We start from the raw sequence: 26,738 nt of genomic DNA on the forward strand, positions 1-26,738 counted from the left end.
GAGTTGTTTTGAACACGTTTCACTGTCATTTTTGTAACGAACACGGAAAGAGCCGCTACTATTTATAGATTTTTTTTTGTAACTCTCACAACATTATGTTCTGTACAGGCCAGGCAAAACATTCACCAAACATAGAAATTACACTTATTGTTGTTGAAATTATTGCTTGTTAAGCCACATGAGCAAAAATTCATAATTTGAGGAATGTATCAAAATGATTATAGGTACACATACTAATAAAAGTAATACTATATCATTCATAACGAAGATAGGAACTTAATAGTTCATAAATATAATTGCTTTTTTGTAAACTGTTTATTATAAAAAGAAGAAACATCAAATGCTAATCATCAAATTAAATAAGCAAAAAAGAATAATACAAATTATAAAAATCACAGGTCTCATACTATAAAATATTCGTAATTGTTCCTCCAAAAATTTACTATTTAGCTGTTCTTTTTTCTTGTTGCCTTTTCTCTTCCATTCTGTCTTTCATCATCATATGGTCGTCAGTCCTAAGACTGGTTGGACACGCACCTCCACTTCTTCTTATCCTGCGTTATTTTTCGCATTTCCCTAAACTAAAACATTCTACATCTTTAACTATTTACTAACATTAATCTAATCTAGGTCTACCTCTACTTCACTTAACTCCTGTTTCTGCCTCTAATATGTCTCTGACTGGACCTTCATGCCTGAGAAGGTGTCCTACCAACCTATCTCGCCTACTTCTTATTGACTTCCATAGAGTCCATTGTTTTCTTACTCTTTCTAATACCTCTTCATTTCTACACTTCTCTATCTACGGTATCATCATCAGTAGCCTGGAACATCACATTTCGAACGCTTCTAGCTTTTTCTTTGCCGCCGAGCCCAGCGTCCATATTTGTACCTCGCGATCCAAACATACACTTTTAACAATCTTTTTCGAATTTCTTAATTAATCGCTCGCGAGCATAGAAGTGACTTCTTCTTCCTGAAGGCGATTCGACCCTGCGCTATCCTCTGCTTTATATCGCTACTGCTCCTTCTTCGTCCTGACTTATCTAACTTCCTAGGTACCTAAAATCAGCCACTCCTTCTAATCTTTCGTCTCCTACCTTTACATTCGCTCTTTCTCTACTTTTTATTCCCTTGCATACCAGTATTTTTGTTTAACTTTTAGGGTATTTTTAAATATAATGGGCATAAACTACACATATCAAATGTCGATACTTTTGGACACTCTCTTCCCCTACGTGGTCTACAGTAGCTTTTTGTCCATCCTTCCTGTAAAGTTTTCTTTTCAATTTTTTCAGGTTTCCTCTGAGGGGGGGGGCGTAACTTTTAACATGAAACACGCGTTTAAAAAACAAAAATATTTAAATATATGTATTTGTTAATCCAGATAATTAAGTTGATATCTAGCTTTTTTCTGGTTTTGTATATTCTACTAGATATAATTTCATATTGTTACTGCCAGTAAACTATCGTATGGACATTCTTAGTTTCATTTTGTAAAACTAATACCTTATTAGCACTTAATTTACAGTTTTTTAATGAATTATTCCTTGCGATGATGATATGTATAATGCTCAGGTATTCGTTTCATATTAATTTTTTGTTCTATGGCGGATTCAGATCTGTAATCGATAAGCCCATAGAATCAATTGTGTGTTTTATTTGTTCCATTTGTCATCATACCTGAATCGTTTATTTTAATTATATCGGTGTGGGCTTTGTGAAGGTACAGCTGACTTACATGAAATGTATACGAACTTGAAGCACTCAATTAGCCTCTAAATCTGCCGTTTATACATTTAATTTTTATTGATAAATAGATGATGTTTATTGAATGTTGAATATCTATTTCATTTATGAGCTTCTTATTTATTAGTTTCGCACCAAATTAGTCCCTGAAAAGCCTCTAATTATGGCATTATCGAAATTAATCTTCTGGACTTTGTGATGCCAGGTTGGTAGGGCTTCTGATGTGTTTATATAAAAGAAATTGCAACCGATTTTTCTGCTACCACTTTCGGAGCTAAATCTAAAGGAAAGAACGAAACGTTTTGGAAACGCAGGAATTTTTAGAGTATTGTTGCTGCCATTGACGGCAAGCACGTGCGTGTTATTGTATGCCCCAATAAGTCAATAAGAGTAGATCATTGTTTTTGAATTATAAGTAGTATTTCGCTAAAGTGCACTTGACGCTTGACATAGGGTGATATGGTAAAGCATATGATGCAAGCATTTTTGTCAAGTTGAAGATTAGTGGTGCAATATACAGTCACACGTTTGAGTTTCCTCCACCAGCATTACGTCCTCACTTAAAAAAGATAATTCTTCCCCATTTCACAGTGGGATGCGTTTCGACTTCATATGGACATTGTGAAGCCGTACTTAAAGAAACTAATGTAGAATTTCGTTGAAAAGCAATTTTTAACTACCAAATCACGAAAAAAGAAAAACTGTTCATTCTACCGCAAATATCATGCTCCTAAAAGAAACCAAATATTTCGCTGAGTATTTTGACCACGAAGACGCTGTAAACTGAGAGGCAAAACTATGTTGTTATTTTGTCACATGGAGGAAAAGAAGCTCTCGAACGACTTGTATGGGAATCACAAACAGTTTTGAAAAAAGCATAACATCCCTCAAAAGCCTTAAATTGCATTTATTGGACTTATAATACTTTTGCATGAAAAAATGACTGAATATACTTATACAAATTTCGTTGTACCACGTAATGTGTTTCAAAAGATGATGTCGCTGCTTGATGATTACATGTAGGTAATAGAATATCTTTGCGTAGGATCTTGACTCGCCACTACCGTAGAAGTTCCCTAGGTAACCTCTAAAAACTGTAGAGTAATAGAGGATAGTAGATTTGGTAGACATAATGAAACAAGTTTTATGCGTGGATTGACACTGGTACTAGCTGGAGTAGTAGCTGAAGTCATGGAAGAGGAAATGCAACAGACAAGACACACATAGTACCTGTGCACTCCTTCTGAAGGAACCGTGATACCAAATCCCTCTTTTCCCACTCTCTTTATTAATTCTGTCACCGTATAATGTAAAACCTCAGAACACATGACTGTTTTCTTTAGCCACCTGATACCATACTCGTCTGATACAGCAGTAGGGTTTACTATATGATATAAGTATAATGGCCAGACAAGTTGAAAAACCTAACAAAAGCCGGACAAGCCGGACAAGCCGGACATCGTTTATTTTGGCCGGACACGCAATCAAAAAGCCTGACAACGCTATACTNAGGAAAATATTAATTACATGACAATTATTATTCCAAATAATGTGTTGTTTATTAATTTTACAACTTGCTGTGACAATCAGCACGTTTTTCTCCATTTTTTTGATAAAATTTTAATCATCTCAAACCAGATCTTCTCCATTTTTAGGTACCCAATTGTTTTTCCATTTATATCGAATAGTTTTAAATAGGAATTTATAAATTTTGATTGGTTATGTATCCTATTAATGGAATTATTGTAAATGGAAACAATTATTTTTCCATTTATGCCAAATGGTTTTGAATGGAATTTACAAATTTTCCATTCATTCCCATCGAAGTTCAATGGAAATTTTTGTGGTAGAACAAAAATTGACTTTTGCACCATGATAACGCCCCTTCTCACACATCGTTGCTTGTGCGCAAATTTTTAGCGAAAAATAACACACAAATAATATCGCAGCCACCGTGGTCCCCAGATCTGACCGCCTGTGACTTTTTCTCGCGAAACTGAAGAGGCACATGAAAGGACAAAGCTACGCTATAATTGAGGAGATAAAGACGGCATCAAAGGAGGAATATTCATGAATAAATAGATAAATTTTGAAAAAAAAAAAAAATTTGGCGATACTTTTTGAACAGACGTTGTATATTCTGTGAAATACACCAAAATTTTCTTTTTTGTTAATATTTCGTCATTAGTTCTCACAGGAAGTCATATATTTCCAGAAACCATCAAGAGATAATTTTTGTTTTTTTGTGGTACTCCCATGATTTTGGATTCCCATTCATCTTTATTGAGATTAATTAAATATAACTATTTCAGCTTTTTTAAAATTCCCATTCTATGGCCCAACGAAAAGATTTAACACCATCAAAATTAGGATTTTTTTGGTTAAATTTGCGGAAAATTAATTAAACCTAATACAATATGGCATGTAGAAGTTGAAATAGTTAACGAGTACTTAAACAAAATTTTATATATGTATGTATGTTGTTAGGAAGCCGTAATGCAGTGGTCATGTGTGTAGTTGTTGCCTATCAGTGTTCACCTCGAATTCAGCTCGACTTGCCTGTCGCAAAAGCCAACTCCGAAACTCGATAAAACAGCATACGTGCGAGAAGAGGTCGTCTCTCATAATCGCGTTTTCGTCGAAGTCTGTGACAACAGACAAGGCATATCCACAACCCAGAACTTCAATTCCTGTTCCGCGACCAAGCTCGAAGTTAACAACTCAATCAGAAATTCTGCAGAGGCATTTCTCAAACAGAATCTGTTTAAAATGGAAATTCAAACTGATACGCTGGCTGAATGTAACACATTTTCTCCGCATTTTTCCTCGATAGCCTAAATAGAACCGCCATTCCAATATTTACATGGGTATGTACAATGAGTTCTGTACATCCCGATTTCTATTCGACTTTCTGAAATTTAATTTGGACGATGTGATTCCTCAAAAGCTGTTTGATCACACCAACATTTGCGCATACACAAACGTATAAAGTTTCTTCTAAATAAGAAATAGATACTTGAAACGTGGTTTATATCCAGGGATATTACAAATACTTATCTCCGCAAACCAGAAGAACATGAGAACTGAGTAAATGTGTATTTTATACGCGTGTAGAGAGTATTAAACCGCTAGACACATTACCCTTATTATTTTATTACAATAAGCTAAAGTTACCATAGATTTCCCATGTTATTACTTTATTCTATCTACATCAATCGTTATTCACAGTTTTATTTAGCTTTATAAACTTTAAAAAGGTTTCGGAATATTAGATAGACTATAAAAATGGGTTTAATATGATCTGTAGAAATCCTCTAAAATGATATCTCACTTCTCCTTGTTGCCCTTTATAAATTAAAAATCAATATACAAAATCACGAAATAATATGATGCCCACTATAACTATATGCAGATTTAATTGCCTATTATAATTAATTGTAGCAAAGAACTGTATTAATTAACAAGATTTATTTTCGTAAGTCTCTTGTATTACTTCTTCGAAATTGGAACACAATAAAAGTTATGATATTTACACTTTACAGGTCTATGAACGATTTTCCAATGTGCTTTACCCTTCCACTTCCAAACATGACCAGCAATACGACGAATGTCTTGTAATGAGTGACGTAGCGTGGGAGGTGGGGGCAAGGGGGCCATGGGCACTCGTTGGCGCAAATACGGGGATGGCAAAAATGCTTTCTTTCGTATTAGATAGAATCACGTTTGCCGCATAGTAATGTTGGATATTTCGATTTCTTGGTATTCGTACGAGTTATAGATAATTTGTTCCATGAACCAAGACATTATGGTCTTGGTTGGCAAAAATATCAAGATTTTTATGTTGATAAAAATCTGTGAAAAGCAACTGTCTTGCGCCTAACTGTAAAAACGACAAATTTTTATAGCCAATATAAAAAAGCTGAAGGTGGAATGGTCAGACCCTAATAGTTCACTTTAAGTTCACATTAAATTGCATAATGCTGATTTATTGAAATTCATTGCAAAGGTATGGAAAGAATACGACAATAGAAATACTGAAAATACGGTATAATCTATTTCAAAAACTGAAATCTTTATAATTCTTTGTAAATCCTTGGATGAATCTTCAAAATCCTCTTGCTATTCTGAATTAAGTATGTAAATGAAATAAGTTATGCGAAACGTTTGGAAATACATATACTTAATTTTATATTTGTTCCTAAGTGAATTAACACATTTTGAAATGAGATTAACTATTAAACAATTAAAAGGAATACTCACCCACAAATAATTTTATATGAGCGGACAAGTGTTTCGCCCACTTCACACGTGGGCATTATCAACGCGAGACTACTACTAGATAATGCCCACGTGTGAAGTGGGCGAAACACGTGTCCGCTCATATAAAATTATTTGTGGTAATTAGGGGTGAGTATTCCTTTAAATTTTTTAATTAATATTTACCACAGTCTCCTCCTTCTATTTTGAGATTAACTATTTTGTTGAAATTTACAGATCTTGTAACATATGAAAAAGAGAGCAAGACTCCTTTTGCACACAAGTGACATGACTTTTGGATAGAGCACCTGCTGAAATTTATTAACTTCCCAGTTACAGGACGTTTCGACGTCAAATTACTAAAAAATGGCGCAACCAAAATGTCTACCACTATTTCTCTGTCAACGTATACATTGAAAAGAAAATATTATATTTTGTTATATCCGGTTAGGGCTCACTCCTTTTTGTTTTTCTTTTATTCACGCGCGGAAAAATGGATCGTGATTTTTTTTTGCCACTATTTTTCCCGGAATGTGGAGTATGTTAAATAAAATGTACCATTAAAACCAAGCAGTTAGGCCAACATTTTTGTGTTTCGATTTTTCCCCTCTCTTTATTTGGAAATAGGCCCAGATTCCGCCTATGTAACATATGAGAAACAATATTCTAAATCACTTAAAAAGGTGATATACTAAGCGGCAGAAGGTTCCGTAACTATAAGTAGAAATAACTTTATGTGAACTACCAATCAGTACTTCTAAAAGTTTTCGATAGGTACCTATTGTATTTTTATTCACTGCTTTCGAAACGCTTTCAGAGATGTAGATATTTGCTTTTTATTCAGTAAACGTTTGTATTAGGAACCAACATTGGAAGAATATAAGGTACATCAAAAAGGCGAGAGCTTTTTATGTAGTGTTCTTTTGCCACAAGAAATTTTTATTGAAAATCAAATTGAATTTTTTCATTCCATATTAAAATGTTTTGAAGAAACAAGTACCTATACCCAGTACAGAACAAATTCCATAGCATATCTTTTTTGCTTCCAAAATTGCCTTTACAAATATTTTAATATTTCGAAATGAAATTTATTGTCTAAAATTAGGTAAAGGCATCATCATGCGGAGTAGTAATTTTCTTTTTACTATACTATCCGCTTGATTGTTTAACTGTTTGTAAGAGGTTTTATATTAAAAAAAAAACAGTTATGTGACTGACTGAGAGACAACTCAAAGCCTAAGCCATTGAAGATGGAAACGTGAAACTGGGAAAATATATTCCTTAGAAGGTGTAAAAGTGCACCAGGAAAGGACTTTTCGAAAATTAACCCCCAATAGGGAAACGTGGAGTAAACGTTTGCATAGAGATTAGTATGTTCTGCGTGTATCAACTTTAAACTTGGCATAAAGATTTATTAAATCTAATATGCGCTTAATAAACTCCTACGTTTAAGATAAAAGTTTTGTTCTAGGGTTTTAATTATCAAATTTCGTAACAAAATTAATATAAAATAATCAACGTAAAATTTCATTAGATAGAACCTCGCGTTGACTTGAGTTGATAGAACAAACTTCATACTCTCCTTTTAAAATCTGCCAAAGGTTATCCAAAATCCACACGGCTAATAGTTAGTTGTTACATAATGAATTTGACAGCACCTGTCACACTGAATACTCTACCCTGACCTCAAGTGTTAAGGATTATTCACTGTAGACAGCTTGACAGTTGGGACAGAAGTAATTAATTACCTATTATCTGATGGTCAAATCAATAATTTCATCCTAAGCTAAAATCCTCCTTCGAGAAAGATATTTCCGAATATTAACTATTTTCGAAGTGGCTTGGAGTTTATCACATAGTTAAAATCACTGCACAACAAAAGAAATAATTCAATCTTTTCCCTGGTTTTTAAATAGCTTATTCTCACTAATTTTGGGTCAAGAAAAAATATTATTGTCACAAAAATTTTCATTATCAATATAATTTCTGTGATATTTTTTTTNTAACAAAAGCCGGACAAGCCGGACAAGCCGGACATCGTTTATTTTGGCCGGACACGCAATCAAAAAGCCTGACAACGCTATACTTAATTAACATTTTATGTCATCAAACCTTTAAAAATTTATTCAGTAGAATCATTACTGTACATTCCGGAGGTAGCTATAAGTGATCAAAAGATAACCAAGAGTTCATCGTAGAATTTACAATTTCTATAAAATTAATAAAAGATGCCAATAGGCACTTTGCAAAAAAAAGTATTGTTGTAATGTCCCCCTGAATAAATTGTTGTTCCGGTAAAACTTAACACCTTTGTCTTCAATGAATCATCTAACCTTAGATTTTGAGAACCTGTTTTCCATTTTCACCATTTACAGGTTGTAATTGCTTTCCGTTAAACCAGCTGTGTTCGACTTTTAACAAAAATCAATTGCACATATACACCTAAACCTAGACATGTAGGTAGGTATGCGTTAATGATCAATGTAATTGCAAACCTACTTGTCACTTTCAATTCGACGAATATGCTAGACGACGGATGAAGTGACACTTGACATTCATAGAGACCAGCGTCGGATGAGCGGACAGGTTTAATGAGAAGTCCCCAGTTTTGCAGGTGTCGAATATGCTCAACCATAAACCTGTTATCAGCAATGTACGTCAGCAATCCTACCGTTAAGAGTCTGTAATCGTGCCTTCGAATCCACGACACCTGCAACAAAATCAAAAGTTTCAAATCTCGCAATTCTCAAAATGTTGACATTAATTGGTTAAGTAGTAAGTGCGTAGAATCAACGAATGAATCACATTAGACTGTCTTCAATGCGGAATACTACCGAAGAGTTTTCAGAACAGATTTTTCGTCGAAAAAAGAGTCAATTACAGTACACTCTAAAGACTTCCTTTAAAAATAATTTCAATGGAGTTTGGTTTCGTTTTTTCCCCTTCTTCAGATATATGTAAGAATCATTGTAGAGTTGCTGATAAAATGAACTGCTTATTCAGGATAAACGTTGACGTTGACTATCTATTATTCTTCGTATACATACACCACCTGCAATTTTGTTAACTTCCAATTGTTCAATTAAAAAATAGTTTTTCGGAATTGTATAAATACTGTGACTACTGGAATTTGTTTGGATATCCAGTTGTACCGTTTGGTTACTGGACTTGGCCACTCTCCGGTGGACGAGCTTTAATAGCCCAACTTATTTTCATATCAGTGGAGCATTCAATACTTAGTTTTTATCTATTTATCTGGAAGTCCTCTTTTGGTGTATAGACAATCCAGCATGATGTCCTCCAGAAAATTACAGAATTGTATTAGATTCAATTTCAACGCTCAAGGGCTATTATTGTAACCAGAACTTAGAAACATTAACTTTCTTATATAAGAGGTCTGTTCAAAAGGTATCGCGAATTTTGTATTTCCCCGCTTTACGTATATTCGATTTTCGATTTTTTGTGACGTTATGTTGCACGTGTTTTGGCTCGTCTCCGATTTTTACCTATTCCAAAAAATGGATCAAATAATTTGTATCAAATTTTATTTGAAAAACAAAATTAAGTGTGCTGACGTATGCCGCATATGGTGAAGCTACATTGGACCAAAGTAAGGTTAATCGGTGGTAGAAAATGTTCTCAGACGGCCGAGAAGATGTAAACGATAAAAGTGGGCCGGACGCCTGACCACGTCAACAACAGACAAAAACAATGATGTGAAGGAAATGATATCGGCCCATTGTCGAATCACCGTTAGAGAAGTTGCTGAGGACCTAAACATATCGATTGGCTCCTGCCATTCGATTTTGATCATTGATTTGGGCATGAGACGGGTCGCCGTGAAGTTCGTACCAAAATTGCTCAATTTCAACCAAAAGCAGCATCCGATTAACATTGCTAAGAAGCTGTTAGACTGACTGCGACGACCCAAATTTGCTCCTGAGGATCATAACTGGTAACGACCATGGGTTTATGGTTATGACGTGGAAACCAATACTCAATAATCCCAATGGAAACTGCCGCACCAGCCAAGATCGAAATAAGCGTGTCAAGTTAGGTCGAATGTGAAGGTTTTACTTATTGGTTTCTTCGATTATAGGGGCGTGGTGCATTATGAGTTCCTGCCACAGGATAGAACGGTCACTAAGGATTATTTCCTGTAAGTTATGCGCAATTTACGCGAAGAAATCCGCCAGAATCCGTAGGAAAAATTTCCATTCTGTTTCCATTAAAAAAATGCCATTACCACTGATAATAATTAGTGGTAATAAATGGAAAATTGCCAATGGGACGAATGGAATTTCCACTAGAATTCTCGAACGCAATGGGACTTCGATTGCTGAACGCAATCGGATTTCCGTTGCGTTCCATTGGAACTTCCATTTCTGAACCCAATGGAAATCCTAGTGTCAATTCATTATTTTTTACTTTTAATTATTGCTAGTGGTAATTAAATGTAACTCCTTTTAATCAAGATGAAATATGAGGAAAATATTAATTACATGACAATTATTATTCCAAACAATTAGACAATCAGCACGTTTTTCTCCATTTTTTTGATAAAATTTTAATCATCTCAAACCAGATCTTCTCCATTTTTAGGTACCCAATTGTTTTTCCATTTATATCGAATAGTTTTAAATAGAATTTATAAATTTTGATTGGTTATGTATCCTATTAATGGAATTATTGTAAATGGAAACAATTATTTTTCCATTTATGCCAAATGGTTTTGAATGGAATTTACAAATTTTCCATTCATTCCCATCGAAGTTCAATGGAAATTTTTGTGGTAGAACAAAAATTGACTTTTGCACCATGATAACGCCCCTTCTCACACATCGTTGCTTGTGCGCAAATTTTTAGCGAAAAATAACACACAAATAATATCGCAGCCACCGTGGTCCCCAGATCTGACCGCCTGTGACTTTTTCTCGCGAAACTGAAGAGGCACATGAAAGGACAAAGCTACGCTATAATTGAGGAGATAAAGACGGCATCAAAGGAGGAATATTCATGAATAAATAGATAAATTTTGAAAAAAAAAACAAAATTGGCGATACTTTTTGAACAGACGTTGTATATTCTGTGAAATACACCAAAATTTTCTTTTTTGTTAATATTTCGTCATTAGTTCTCACAGGAAGTCATATATTTCCAGAAACCATCAAGAGATAATTTTTGTTTTTTTGTGGTACTCCCATGATTTTGGATTCCCATTCATCTTTATTGAGATTAATTAAATATAACTATTTCAGCTTTTTTAAAATTCCCATTCTATGGCCCAACGAAAAGATTTAACACCATCAAAATTAGGATTTTTTTGGTTAAATTTGCGGAAAATTAATTAAACCTAATACAATATGGCATGTAGAAGTTGAAATAGTTAACGAGTACTTAAACAAAATTTTATATATGTATGTATGTTGTTAGGAAGCCGTAATGCAGTGGTCATGTGTGTAGTTGTTGCCTATCAGTGTTCACCTCGAATTCAGCTCGACTTGCCTGTCGCAAAAGCCAACTCCGAAACTCGATAAAACAGCATACGTGCGAGAAGAGGTCGTCTCTCATAATCGCGTTTTCGTCGAAGTCTGTGACAACAGACAAGGCATATCCACAACCCAGAACTTCAATTCCTGTTCCGCGACCAAGCTCGAAGTTAACAACTCAATCAGAAATTCTGCAGAGGCATTTCTCAAACAGAATCTGTTTAAAATGGAAATTCAAACTGATACGCTGGCTGAATGTAACACATTTTCTCCGCATTTTTCCTCGATAGCCTAAATAGAACCGCCATTCCAATATTTACATGGGTATGTACAATGAGTTCTGTACATCCCGATTTCTATTCGACTTTCTGAAATTTAATTTGGACGATGTGATTCCTCAAAAGCTGTTTGATCACACCAACATTTGCGCATACACAAACGTATAAAGTTTCTTCTAAATAAGAAATAGATACTTGAAACGTGGTTTATATCCAGGGATATTACAAATACTTATCTCCGCAAACCAGAAGAACATGAGAACTGAGTAAATGTGTATTTTATACGCGTGTAGAGAGTATTAAACCGCTAGACACATTACCCTTATTATTTTATTACAATAAGCTAAAGTTACCATAGATTTCCCATGTTATTACTTTATTCTATCTACATCAATCGTTATTCACAGTTTTATTTAGCTTTATAAACTTTAAAAAGGTTTCGGAATATTAGATAGACTATAAAAATGGGTTTAATATGATCTGTAGAAATCCTCTAAAATGATATCTCACTTCTCCTTGTTGCCCTTTATAAATTAAAAATCAATATACAAAATCACGAAATAATATGATGCCCACTATAACTATATGCAGATTTAATTGCCTATTATAATTAATTGTAGCAAAGAACTGTATTAATTAACAAGATTTATTTTCGTAAGTCTCTTGTATTACTTCTTCGAAATTGGAACACAATAAAAGTTATGATATTTACACTTTACAGGTCTATGAACGATTTTCCAATGTGCTTTACCCTTCCACTTCCAAACATGACCAGCAATACGACGAATGTCTTGTAATGAGTGACGTAGCGTGGGAGGTGGGGGCAAGGGGGCCATGGGCACTCGTTGGCGCAAATACGGGGATGGCAAAAATGCTTTCTTTCGTATTAGATAGAATCACGTTTGCCGCATAGTAATGTTGGATATTTCGATTTCTTGGTATTCGTACGAGTTATAGATAATTTGTTCCATGAACCAAGACATTATGGTCTTGGTTGGCAAAAATATCAAGATTTTTATGTTGATAAAAATCTGTGAAAAGCAACTGTCTTGCGCCTAACTGTAAAAACGACAAATTTTTATAGCCAATATAAAAAAGCTGAAGGTGGAATGGTCAGACCCTAATAGTTCACTTTAAGTTCACATTAAATTGCATAATGCTGATTTATTGAAATTCATTGCAAAGGTATGGAAAGAATACGACAATAGAAATACTGAAAATACGGTATAATCTATTTCAAAAACTGAAATCTTTATAATTCTTTGTAAATCCTTGGATGAATCTTCAAAATCCTCTTGCTATTCTGAATTAAGTATGTAAATGAAATAAGTTATGCGAAACGTTTGGAAATACATATACTTAATTTTATATTTGTTCCTAAGTGAATTAACACATTTTGAAATGAGATTAACTATTAAACAATTAAAAGGAATACTCACCCACAAATAATTTTATATGAGCGGACAAGTGTTTCGCCCACTTCACACGTGGGCATTATCAACGCGAGACTACTACTAGATAATGCCCACGTGTGAAGTGGGCGAAACACGTGTCCGCTCATATAAAATTATTTGTGGTAATTAGGGGTGAGTATTCCTTTAAATTTTTTAATTAATATTTACCACAGTCTCCTCCTTCTATTTTGAGATTAACTATTTTGTTGAAATTTACAGATCTTGTAACATATGAAAAAGAGAGCAAGACTCCTTTTGCACACAAGTGACATGACTTTTGGATAGAGCACCTGCTGAAATTTATTAACTTCCCAGTTACAGGACGTTTCGACGTCAAATTACTAAAAAATGGCGCAACCAAAATGTCTACCACTATTTCTCTGTCAACGTATACATTGAAAAGAAAATATTATATTTTGTTATATCCGGTTAGGGCTCACTCCTTTTTGTTTTTCTTTTATTCACGCGCGGAAAAATGGATCGTGATTTTTTTTTGCCACTATTTTTCCCGGAATGTGGAGTATGTTAAATAAAATGTACCATTAAAACCAAGCAGTTAGGCCAACATTTTTGTGTTTCGATTTTTCCCCTCTCTTTATTTGGAAATAGGCCCAGATTCCGCCTATGTAACATATGAGAAACAATATTCTAAATCACTTAAAAAGGTGATATACTAAGCGGCAGAAGGTTCCGTAACTATAAGTAGAAATAACTTTATGTGAACTACCAATCAGTACTTCTAAAAGTTTTCGATAGGTACCTATTGTATTTTTATTCACTGCTTTCGAAACGCTTTCAGAGATGTAGATATTTGCTTTTTATTCAGTAAACGTTTGTATTAGGAACCAACATTGGAAGAATATAAGGTACATCAAAAAGGCGAGAGCTTTTTATGTAGTGTTCTTTTGCCACAAGAAATTTTTATTGAAAATCAAATTGAATTTTTTCATTCCATATTAAAATGTTTTGAAGAAACAAGTACCTATACCCAGTACAGAACAAATTCCATAGCATATCTTTTTTGCTTCCAAAATTGCCTTTACAAATATTTTAATATTTCGAAATGAAATTTATTGTCTAAAATTAGGTAAAGGCATCATCATGCGGAGTAGTAATTTTCTTTTTACTATACTATCCGCTTGATTGTTTAACTGTTTGTAAGAGGTTTTATATTAAAAAAAAAACAGTTATGTGACTGACTGAGAGACAACTCAAAGCCTAAGCCATTGAAGATGGAAACGTGAAACTGGGAAAATATATTCCTTAGAAGGTGTAAAAGTGCACCAGGAAAGGACTTTTCGAAAATTAACCCCCAATAGGGAAACGTGGAGTAAACGTTTGCATAGAGATTAGTATGTTCTGCGTGTATCAACTTTAAACTTGGCATAAAGATTTATTAAATCTAATATGCGCTTAATAAACTCCTACGTTTAAGATAAAAGTTTTGTTCTAGGGTTTTAATTATCAAATTTCGTAACAAAATTAATATAAAATAATCAACGTAAAATTTCATTAGATAGAACCTCGCGTTGACTTGAGTTGATAGAACAAACTTCATACTCTCCTTTTAAAATCTGCCAAAGGTTATCCAAAATCCACACGGCTAATAGTTAGTTGTTACATAATGAATTTGACAGCACCTGTCACACTGAATACTCTACCCTGACCTCAAGTGTTAAGGATTATTCACTGTAGACAGCTTGACAGTTGGGACAGAAGTAATTAATTACCTATTATCTGATGGTCAAATCAATAATTTCATCCTAAGCTAAAATCCTCCTTCGAGAAAGATATTTCCGAATATTAACTATTTTCGAAGTGGCTTGGAGTTTATCACATAGTTAAAATCACTGCACAACAAAAGAAATAATTCAATCTTTTCCCTGGTTTTTAAATAGCTTATTCTCACTAATTTTGGGTCAAGAAAAAATATTATTGTCACAAAAATTTTCATTATCAATATAATTTCTGTGATATTTTTTTTATGAAAGAAGAACTTAAAAAACTAATTAAATTTAAAAAGAATAAAGAAATAATTTCAAATTAAATTATTTATATAATACATTAGCTAATGTTTTGTCAAATATCAAGCTTTTTTTTCTTATATGTTAATCCCGGAGCATCCCTTGGAACAGTCCAACGGTAGTCGGCGAACATTGACTCATCTCTACGACGCTGATTCCATTGTAAAGATATCTTGGTGGAACATTTCTCAATGCTCATCGTTTATAGCTCCACAGTTTTCAGGGAAAAAAATCAACATGGGGAGTGAAGAAAATGAATACTCAGAGACTTATTGCATCCAAAGTCCTTTTATTTTATTTTTTTCACTAACTGTTGGTCATTATTGTTCTTTTGTTGTCTAGAAATTTTTGTAACACGCTTTTAAAGACTTCCCATGCTTCAAAATTTTATCACAAGCTGTGACCTTAGAACTTTTCAAGATTTGAGATGCAATAATGAATCCCCCTTAATATTTTCTACATCTTGGGAATTTTTCTCTTAAATATTTGAAAGCATCTCCATTTTGTTTCATGGCTCTCATGAAGTTCTTCATTCGTAATATTCAAGAAGTGGAATGTTATTTGGATCTAGTAATGACTCATTTTGGATATTTTTCTTTCAAGACTTCTTTTATGTGTAAATGACAAACACAATAAATTGCATTCCTAGGAGTAGAGCAACAACTTTTAAGTCGCCATATATCTGCCGTTTGTGATCTCCGTATTTGATTGACTCTAAAAGTAATTTTATATTCACGTAAGTTTCCTTGATGTTTGATTAATTGGAATGGAAGAAAAAGGCTGATATTGTGTAATAAGGCTGCTTCCAAACTGAGCTTGGAAGAGTCTACGTTTAATCTCCATTTCATTGGATCGTAAGGTACTTCCAAAGATTCCATCAAACCATTGACATTACTGCAAGGAACTATCATTTTCTCTTCAAGAAATGAAGATTCTCCTCACAAGTCGTGTACTCTGTGATATTAACCCCAATTTCAATAAGATGCCATTACTTAGGCTTATTAGTGATATTTTTGATTGACTGAACATTTGAAACTTCATTTGAATGATAAAACAGAAAATCATTCATCATGAAACGAATTACTACTATCGGAGATATTAACATCAAGCACTCAAATCCCCAAAAATCAACCATACTGAGGTTTAATTACTCAAGTAGGCCGTGAGCTTTGAAATAAAATGTTTTATTGTGATTTTCGTGTTTAACAAGAAACATTTTCATTGTTAAGCTGCCCTAGACAAAAATTTTCAGTCTCTGTCCAGTCTCTCAGAGTGTTTCAGAGTTTTTCAGCGTCTCTTACAGCCTTTCACAGTCTCTCAGTTATTGCCTGGGTGTTTTTATGGATCTCTCACAGTCTCTGTACGAGAGACTCGAACGATAATAGCGTTAATTGAGAGATTCGAGTCTCTCGTTCAAAGACTGGATACGAAATGAGGATCTCTCTATGAGCGACTCGAGTCTTTCGTTCAAAGACGCTAAACAGTTTTTTTGACAGTCTCTCTACAGCCTCTCTCAGCGACACCAGAGAGACTCGATAAGAGACGGAGACTCGAGTCTCGCTTTCAGAGACTCTGAGAGACTGAATATTTTTATCTCGGGTGTAATGACTACGCATTATAAATAAATGATTTATTAGTTTCTCTTATTAATTTTAGCGTAGATAACAGCCAAACGATGTTTTGTTATTTAATGTACAAGCTCTAGGTACATTCAAGACAATTTGATAAATATAACACCAAGATTTCACATAGTTCAATGATTGAATATTTACACAGAAAGGCTTTAAAATAAATCTGAGAATGTAAAATGCAACTTACCACTCCCGTATTCGATTTTCGTATAATGCAAGGTAGAATCGCAGTTCCTCCTGCTTGAGCTGTAACAATGGTGTTATTTGAAGTGATAAACACGTTTTCTGGATTACTTTGAGCTTTTACGATATTGGTGCTGCTGTCGTCTTGATTTTTTCGTCTGTGGTTGTAACTTCTACGGTGAATAGATTTCACGGAATGTTCTGAAACAAAAACGGATTTCTACAGCATCTTATTTGATACTGCTAGACAGTCGTAAATTTCAATAAAAAATATATAGCAGAAAGCACATTAACCGGTCAGATTTGTAATGTTTTTTAGACACATCATCTCAGTGGGCAGGCGAAGTATTAAAAAAAAACGAAGAAATCGAGGTCTGAAAAGCAGATATTTCAGACAGAGATATGTATACTATTTTTTGTTATATCCCAATAAAATTGATAGATAATTATAAATACAAGAATTCATCATGTAGAGATTATAAAATTTTATGTTTGCGTAATTGTTAAACTATTATAAATTAAAATTATTAATGGAAAGGAAAACAATTTAAGTAAATAATCATAATTCAATTCAATTTTTTTTATTAATTTTAAATCTATTTTTTTATGTTTTTAACACTTAATAATAATCATCAATACTGTTTTAAATAATTTCAACAAAATATAAGAATATTATAAACTTCAACAATCACTAATAGTATTGCTTTTTCATCAACCAAATTTTTCAAAACAAAAGTTGTAATATTTTTCAAATTTTTTAGCTACATCAGTTAATAAAAAACATTATACTAATATTCTTCAAATATGATAGGAGTAATAATACCTGTTGATTAAATCAAAAATTAAAGTTCTTAAGTATTAATTAACATAATTATATCTTTAATATTGACCAAACTCATGGCACTTTTGAAATAATATCAAATAAAAACACTTTTTTCAGTCGCTTTGTTTTTTTAATTTTCTTTTTTTCTTTGAACTGATAATAATAATTAATCGTTACGTTATTCATTTCTTTTATATGTATATTAATTGTAGAATTTTCAGAAATATTTGCCTGAATATCATTTCTCGAAATATTTAGATTTTTACTTGATTTTAATTTTGATTTAATCTTAGATCTTTTGTCATTACATCTAAATTGCCGTCCAACGGTTGACTTCTACGCATGCTCATTCAATTGCAGCGCATACGTTTAATGACTGGTTTCATTTCGTTCCAGCTTAAAACTGGTCTGAAAAACCGACTTTTCATCGCAATTTTTTGGTACGAAAAGCGAGTTTTTCACGCAATTATGACAAAAAAACAGTTTTAATCAAATGTCAATGTATGACGTTCACCAGTTTTTGAAATTCAGTGGAGAATTCCAAATTCGATGGTCAGCTGTATCTATATATCGTAGATTAATACTTGAGTACCTATAATAAGCATTGTAATAAGTTGACATTTTCATTGTTAAAAAATTTCCATGTAAACTGAGTTAGCTATAGCAATAGAATTTTCACGTAAGTTAAACCGCTGTCGAGTGCTAGCATTAGATGAAATTACTGGAACAAAATGTGGAACTGTCTACCAGTCTAATTTTGGCTAAAAATGGCTTACCCTATTGATTGCTTGGTGATAGCATGCCTAAAAGATTGATTCTCACTTAGGTATATGCGGCTGTAGGAATTATTACAGGCACTTTGAAGTCTATACCGTTACCTTGGCTTTTATTTCTAGTATCAACCTAAATTAGTCTGCAATACATCACCTATGTAGGTATATGTTCCTCATTCATACAAACATAATGTTCACTAGTATAGAGAAAGTTAAAATTAAACATAATGTTCACTAGTATAGAGAAAGTTAAAATTGGAATTGACTGTTTCAATAAATATGTTTGAAGTTTGAATGAGACATTTAGAAGAATTTAGTAGGATTAATTTCAATACATTAAAGTGAATTAATTTTTACCGCTACAGCTAACCTCAAAAATTGTTGCTGCTCGCCGGGAATCGAATCCGGGCTTTACGCAGCATTGCTCTACCACTAAGCTACGAAAGGTGGTAGCAGGAACAGTGACGATACATACCTATACAGGGTGTCCCATTTAGATTAAAAAAAAAACATGGCTTCCTGACACAATTTTTCAATCCAGTGACAGTTGATCTCACAAATCGTCTTTGTAAATTTAAACGTACAATTTGTTTCATTACGGGCCTGGATCTAGGCGACTAACGTCGAGCGGCATGGCCTAGAGGTCTAGACCATTGCTTAGCATTCGGGAGGACGCCGGTTCGATTCCGGATCCGTCGCCTTGGTCCAAGTTTTTCTGTGGTTTCCTTGGATCACATAGGCAAATGCTGAGGCAGTAATATTCCACAGATAATCTTTCATTCTCTTCTGTCTTCATTTCGTCCGTCTCAACTTTCTCACCCGAACCACCACCCACCCATTCCCACGAAAGCAGGCTGAACAAGACTTTTTGCCCAACCTTTCAGCGTAGTCCGGAGGGACTGCTCGCCCACCAGCATTACTAGTTGGTGGGAAGGAAACATCCAAAAGTTTAAAGAATCGTTGAACCAATATAGAGTCACCTCTCGTGGCTTAGAGGTTGAACAAACAAAGTCACGGACACAGGTTTGATTTCCGACGCGGCCATGACAGCAGCAAAAATTTTTCCTCATTAATTTGAGGTTGTATGTAGTGGAACAGGTAAATTAAAACAAAAAAATAATCCATTTTTAAGTATTAAAATGAACCCGACAAAATTCTTCTAAATTATTCATACACTTAATAACGATTACGCATTGGTTCGAGGATTTTGTATTATGTACTAGGTAGCTACATATCATCGTTGATGCTACTGTTGCCTCTAGTAGCTTCATGCTAAGGCAATGGCGCTTAAGGCCAGGGGACCGGGTTCGATTCCCGGCGAGTACGTAATGCAGCAACAATCTTTATTTGTTAATTTGAGGTTATATTTAGTGGTAATAATTTATTTTAAAATATTACTGATTTTATAACATTAGTGATAAATGGAAGGAACCTTAGAGAAACTAAAAAACGTCGTAAAAAGTAACAGATTTTGATCGATCTAGTATAAACTGATCGCATTGCATAGTTTACATATTTGATACAATTTAGATTTCGGTTTGCTTCTTGGTAAGGTATATACGGGTATGTGTGTATGAAGAAAATAAAATAATTAAGCACATAAGTCAGAAATAGCTAGTCTTCTTTACATTATAACCTTCTTTTAGAAAGTAACTATTACTAAGGATAATAACTATTTGTCAAGGTATCGAAGGTAATTTAAAAAATTTGATCACTAATCGGCTTTCTCATACACCATCCGAGAAAAATCATTGTTTGCGAAACACAAGAAATGCTCCTTGGAGTTTAGGCATCAATTGCGCACACAATTATTTCTTATTTAGGTTCAACCATCTTAAACAGTGTACAACGTTGTTCCAATTGTTTGATATTTTATCTTTGGTGAATCATTACGTTTGTTGAAAGTGGGGTGGTAGATATACCTGAGTGAATATCATAAAGGATCTTATATAGAATAGTAGTGTAATTTATCCTTTAGCCTATTTTGTAAAAATTATCTTAAAGCAAAGTTTTAAAGTACCTACCAATAACATTTTGAACGTACCCATCAAAGTCTAGGACCTTCGTTATAATCAAGATTTGAGCAGTACCTCTTCAAAACTTGAACACTATGTGGTTAATAACTTTGAAGTTCTGAACCGTACGGTTGACAGTTTTGCAACTTGTAACTTATATACATACTTAGGTATGCTTTTTAAATAAACTAAGTGTTGGTGAACTTTAAAGTTATTTTAAAACTACAATAAGAGTGTACTAGTACTCCGGAGCCGAAATATTCTCTTTTTATTCCTCTCCTTCCATTTATCATTTGGCTGTTATTAATTAGGCTAAACCTATCATTTCAATTTCGTCAAAATTTGAGATTTCAACAAAATAAAATACCAGCAAGTACTATTTATTTTTCTTGGAAATATTTATCCATAAATTCTTGTTAAGTCACTGGTACAAAGATGGTACAACTAAGTTATTTATTTAAAATTATAAGCTGACACCTACTTACCTACTGAGTTAGTAGGCCGTTTAAATTGAGTAATCAATATCAAGGGGAGTCGAGAATCGAATTCAAGGTCACGAAGGAGGGCGGTGAGGCGTCTTGCCGTCTTCACTCACCCTGTGATAGTTGCCTGCCATTTTCTATTATCCCCAGTTATACAATAAGATAAGCTAATATTATTATTATTTTATTATTNTAGTTAAATTATTGAAGTTGTTTAATAAATTGTTGATTAGGTTATTCTAAATTAATCAAAATTGCTTTTAATATAATATTAAAGTACTTATTCTCAAAATAAATATGCAAAAATTTATTCACTATAGTAGGTGCATTACTTTAAAACCTTAACATGGACGTACCCGAATTATAATTTTAAAACTTTAACATGACCGTAGTGATGAGCAAAATTGATCTCGGTTTTTATACTTGCAAGATCAAGGCCAAGGCCGAACGAAAAAGACCAAGACTTAAATCCAGACCAAGACTAAACACTCAAGATTAAACAAAGAAGTATTACTTCCTGTGGATTTATGAGTTTGCTTTATTAGATTTTAGCACTAAATATAAAAAAAAGAAAGTTTAGCACTGTTTGAAAAAGGGGTCTACAAGAATGTCCTTGGAATAAGTGTTCTTTCTTCCTATGTCTATATAACATATGGTTGAAATGCGTACATGTCTCACTTGCGTACAAATACTTCCAAGGGTGGGCAGCAAGGAACCAGGTACCTGAGAATATCTGTTACCTTTTCCAACTTGCGTACAAATAATATATAATATTATGTATTAGTATACCTACCAACTATTCATAATAATGATAACTTTATAATTATTTTTTTTGTAATACATTTAGAAATAAAACAAATTAGGTACATCTACATTTATTTGGAAAAATACATACGATTTTTTGTTTTAGTGTAACTTTACAATGAATGCCATTTTTTTTCAAAAAACTTGAAATATTTCCACTTTCTTCATACTTTTTAGTATTTAATTTGATTGCTTCGTCGAGTTCAACATATTTCTTTCTCCTTTTGACCCCACTTAATCCAATTTCTAATCGAAACATTTTAATGTCTGCTTTTTCTGCTTCTTGCATCAGACACTTGATTACGTTTTTTACTCTCCACAAACTTTATTCCGATGTCTATAAAGTGTACTGTCTAAATTGTTAAAAGTCGGCACACGCGCGACAAACTCGTATCCAAGTTGATGAACTGCCAAAAACTCTTGATGACAGATTTCAGAAACACGGGTATTAAGTTCTTGGCGCATTTTTTTGTACGATTGGTTACCTACTGATGATGTAACGAGCACAGTGTTCACAACCTGAAGCGAGGAAACTATCGTACCTGTAGCGTAGAATTATTGTACATGGAGCAAAATTATCGTACTTTTCAAAATAATCACTATAATTAGTAAATTACTCGTATTAATCGTGCAAAAAAAAAGACAGACCTGAACTACCCCCACCCTTTAAATTAAAAATCAATAATAGATAGAAAAATACTTAAATATAACAAGATATAGGGGGTGGAGGTATGTTAGTGGGGTGTTTTTGACCTTAGGCTATGGTTAGTGACTACATGATTACAATCCCAAAGTGTGGATGGGAAGACCATCGACCCATCTGTGACCAACACGAAGGGATGTTACCTGCCGAGGAAAAACCTACATACTAGCATGATAACGTTCTTTTGTTGCAGGCACGTTCTTCTAAATTTAACACTGCTTATAACAAAAATGTTTATAGTGCTGTGAGCAAAAAGAAAAAAAAATATTCGCGAATAAAAAAAGTCTTCGTGATATTGTCTGAGAGGGTAAGAATAAAATAAATTTTGAATGCATGAAAATTAGAGTACAATCTGCGTACGATAATAATATGATATCGTACATCGTACGTAGACATGAAATTATCGTATGTGTACGATAATTATCGTACGGTTCCGAACACTGAACGAGCATCTCTGTTAAAAATAAATGTCAGATGTTTGTTCGCTATTTTTATTTCAATTATATACATTGTAGTTTATTGAATTTTTGTACGCAAGTTGGAGTAGACCACAGGTCGTTCCAGGTAGAAGCAACCTTGCTACCCACTATTATTATTACGGGACGGTTTTTGCAGTTGGATGTACGCAAATAAGAGGACACGTTTACTTCTTTCAAGTACCTTCTACTATTTTCTCCACTAAAAGGTCAATTTATGCGTTAGAGGAAGGGTCAATTTATACACTGGAGGAAGGGTATGTTCTCCAGTTTTCGTAACTCTCACAACTATAGACACTATTCTCTTCAAAGGTCACATGTATAACAGAAAATTTCGGCATTAAAGACAATTATTGAGTAGGTAAATAAAAAAGATTGTGCTTAGAGGAATTATTAAAAAAAAAACGTAAGTATGAGATTAAATGAGCAAAACCAAGATTTAAGATACAGGTGTAAGACCAAGGCCGAGACTATATCAGCAAGACCACAGGACCAAGACCGAATAAGCGAGACCAAGATCAATACAATAACAAGTCTTGGTCTTAATCTTGATTTGTTCATTACATGGCCGTATTAGTTCTTCGGATCTCTAATATTATCCTTTGGTATCTGCTCTTCTCATTGAGCAATTTATTCAAAACTTGTTGGCCACAATTTAAGAAATCAGCAAAATAAACTACTGGTAACTTTATTGTACTTTTGCTGTTCAAAAGTATTATTTTTTAAATGTCCAACATGGGTCTAGTGCAGAACTCCGATCTCCTTGTCATTAAGCTGTTTTCAAGTGGGTCAAAATTTAATAAATCAACAAAATAAACAGTAAGTGACTTCATTAAACTTGTTCATTCCCTTACTTCCATGTTAGTAACTTTTCTGGACCTCTATTTCTTTCAGGTTGCGACTAAAATAATATTTTCTATTGTTTGTATATTGAAGCGTTCGAGTGAAATGTTGAAAATATATTATGTTGAATTCACTTAGAAAAGCTGCTAAATGGATTTAAATGGAACTCTTAAAGAATCGCACACCCATTGTTTCAGGGTGTTGTTTAATAGAAATGTTATCTCGTACTAAAGAGCTAAAAAGTTGGAAAACAAAAGATGTTTCAACAATCCTCTTTTGTTTTATGAAAGAGAAGCTGGAGTAAGCTTAAGGCAATTTTAACGGTTCGTGTTCGCTATTATAATAAGCAAATGCAGACTTCGTTTTGCTTGACAAGCAAAGAAGTTCTACACACTGCATTGCCAATGAACATAGAGGACAACTGTTCAAATTTATCTCTATTTTTATAATGAAACCTGTGAAGATAAAAACTCTCAAGAATAGTCATTTAGACGTTTTTTTTTATCAAAAAATAACTGTGTCACTCTAATTGCCTCTATCCAAGAATAAACAACTGTAAATTAAAAAAAATTATCTCAAACGTGTTTTAACACAATATTGTGAAATCATTTAGATGCTTTTTTTATCAAACAATAACGGTGTCACTCTAATTACCTCCATCCAGGAATAAACAACTTGTAAATTAAAAAAATATATATTTCAAACGTGTTTTAACACAATGTTATGAGATCATTTAAACGCTTTCTTTATCAAAAAATGATGGAGTCACTCTATTTACCTCCATCCAGGAATATGCACGTTAAGTGGCTTGTACAAGGTGAGGTTATGGTGGAAAACGTTTTATTGATTGACCTGCGTGATAGTGCTATGGACTTAGTTTACCTTATGGTAACCGATGATTTATTGATTGACAAGTACAAGGTGTAACAGATATAAGTTTTAACCTTGTAACAGGTGATAGACCACTATAAAACATGAAAATGAAGTAAATGAAAATACTACAAACGGCACAGTGAACGCCATCTGTAGCACGATGCTACATTTTAGGATTACGCTACAGATGGCGTTCACTGTGCCGTTTGTAGTATTTTCTGAAACGCACTGTTAAGACAGCAGGTAAAAGTTGGTCTGTGTTCTGTCGGAGCTGCCTGCGACGCGCTGATGAGATCCAAAAAGATCGAAATCGCGATCCGCGTCTGGCAGTTTCGACAGAATACAGACCACTTCGAATTATTTTATTCGATTAAGCTAACGTGCCTATCACGTTGAGGTTGGCTACGCCAGGATTCGTTTTCAGCAAGTAGATATCCACACAAGTGGACCTTGTTGCAAAATACGTAATCCTAAAATGTAGCATCGTGCTACAGATGGCGTTCACTGTGCCGTTTGTAGTATTTTCTGAAACGCACTGTCAAGACAGCAGGTAAAAGTTGGTCTGTGTTCTGTCGGAGCTGTCTGCGACGCGCTGATGAGATCTAAAAAGATCGAAATCGCAATCCGTGTCCGGCAGTTTCGACAGAATACAGACCACTTCGAATTATTTTATTAATGAAGTAAATGTTTTAATGCCAGAAAGTTCATCGTTTTCGAGAAAGATGTAGTTGAAGGGACAGGTAAATTCAATTTCGGCCCTAGTACGTAAAACAGTTGTAACAATAATGTGACTTAATTCGTATTTACGGGTTTTGAACCATATCGCAGCTGTGTGGAAATCCTCGATTTCAAAGAAGACAGTTCCCAAAATAGTACCCGAGAAATACAGGGGATGTTGGCTCCTCTTATGTGACAGTGTGGCTAAAAGAAACAGTTGCAACATCCTTATCATTTGCAGGGAGTGCAAGCCTTGCTGGAAACTGATTTTCAGCCGTAAGTGGATTTGTGTCAGTGGAATCGAAAGAAAAGGGTTGCGTAGCCTAATTTTTTCCATTCTAGGGTGTTTTTTAGAGACAAATTTGCTTCACGAGAGATAGTATTTTGAATTTTTACAATAGTCGCTATTGGTATGACGCAAATTCAAGAGTCGTTTTTTTTTGGGAGATGTGTAGTGGGAACTTTTTGTAGACTTATTATTTTTTTTTTTTGGTAAGTTTACTCACAACCAGCCCAGCTGAACCCACCGTACGGTTGTTTTACATCCTACAAAGATCGGCATTTCGTTCTGTCCCACTTTGTATAAAATACCACACACCAAGGATTTAGGTTTTCCTTAATTGGCATCAGAGGCATATAATTCATTATAGAACGGAGAATAGCTATGTAAATATGTACCACCCATCTGTCCATACTTGAAGGGGATCAAATAGACAGGGGTGGTCATCCCAAATGGTCCTGCGGGCCATTTTGAAAGTAAATTATAACTCCGGGGGCTGCATATAAACTTATATATATCTCCATATTACATTTACACATTTTTTGGAGTAAAAAATTGAAACTTAATGAATTGTCGTTACTGTGCTTGCAATTATTCGAATATTTAAACATGGATAAAATAGTGATAATAATACTAAACACACATTCATTTAAAGGAATAAATAATACTAAAATTCAAATCCAAAAAAATATATAAATTTGGGCCATTATAAGATAATAATATTTTGTCATACTAAATGTGGTGTTATAGGCGAATGATGAGGATAACGTGGATAGAGAAGGTTATAAATGAAGAGGTATTAGAAAGAATAGGAGAACAGAGGACTCTATGGAAGTCAATAGAAATAGGCGAGATAAATTGGTAGGACTCCTTCTCAGGCATGA

At 33.8% G+C, this 26,738-nt stretch overlaps 1 protein-coding gene and 1 long non-coding RNA gene across 3 annotated transcripts in view; one reads left to right on the plus strand and one right to left on the minus strand.

Annotated features, from left to right (window-relative positions):
• The window catches only part of LOC108736933, a 126,136-nt gene that overhangs the window by 50,268 nt on the left and 49,130 nt on the right, over window positions 1-26,738 (plus strand). The gene's annotated exons all lie outside the window — the stretch shown is intronic.
• The window catches only part of LOC108736931 (netrin receptor DCC-like), an 82,498-nt gene that overhangs the window by 35,688 nt on the left and 20,072 nt on the right, over window positions 1-26,738 (minus strand). For both annotated transcript variants that reach the window (XM_018469550.1, XM_018469548.1), the window contains exons 3-4: window positions 17,070-17,266; window positions 8,506-8,716 (exon numbers count right to left, since the gene is read on the minus strand). In XM_018469550.1, coding sequence (XP_018325052.1) covers window positions 8,506-8,716; window positions 17,070-17,266 — 408 coding nt within the window. The remainder of the gene's footprint in view (window positions 1-8,505; window positions 8,717-17,069; window positions 17,267-26,738) is intronic.

The sequence above is a fragment of the Agrilus planipennis genome, unplaced genomic scaffold (genome assembly GCF_000699045.2).
Source record: "Agrilus planipennis isolate EAB-ADULT unplaced genomic scaffold, Apla_2.0 scaffold151, whole genome shotgun sequence".
Classification (NCBI taxonomy): Eukaryota; Metazoa; Arthropoda; class Insecta; order Coleoptera; family Buprestidae; genus Agrilus; species Agrilus planipennis.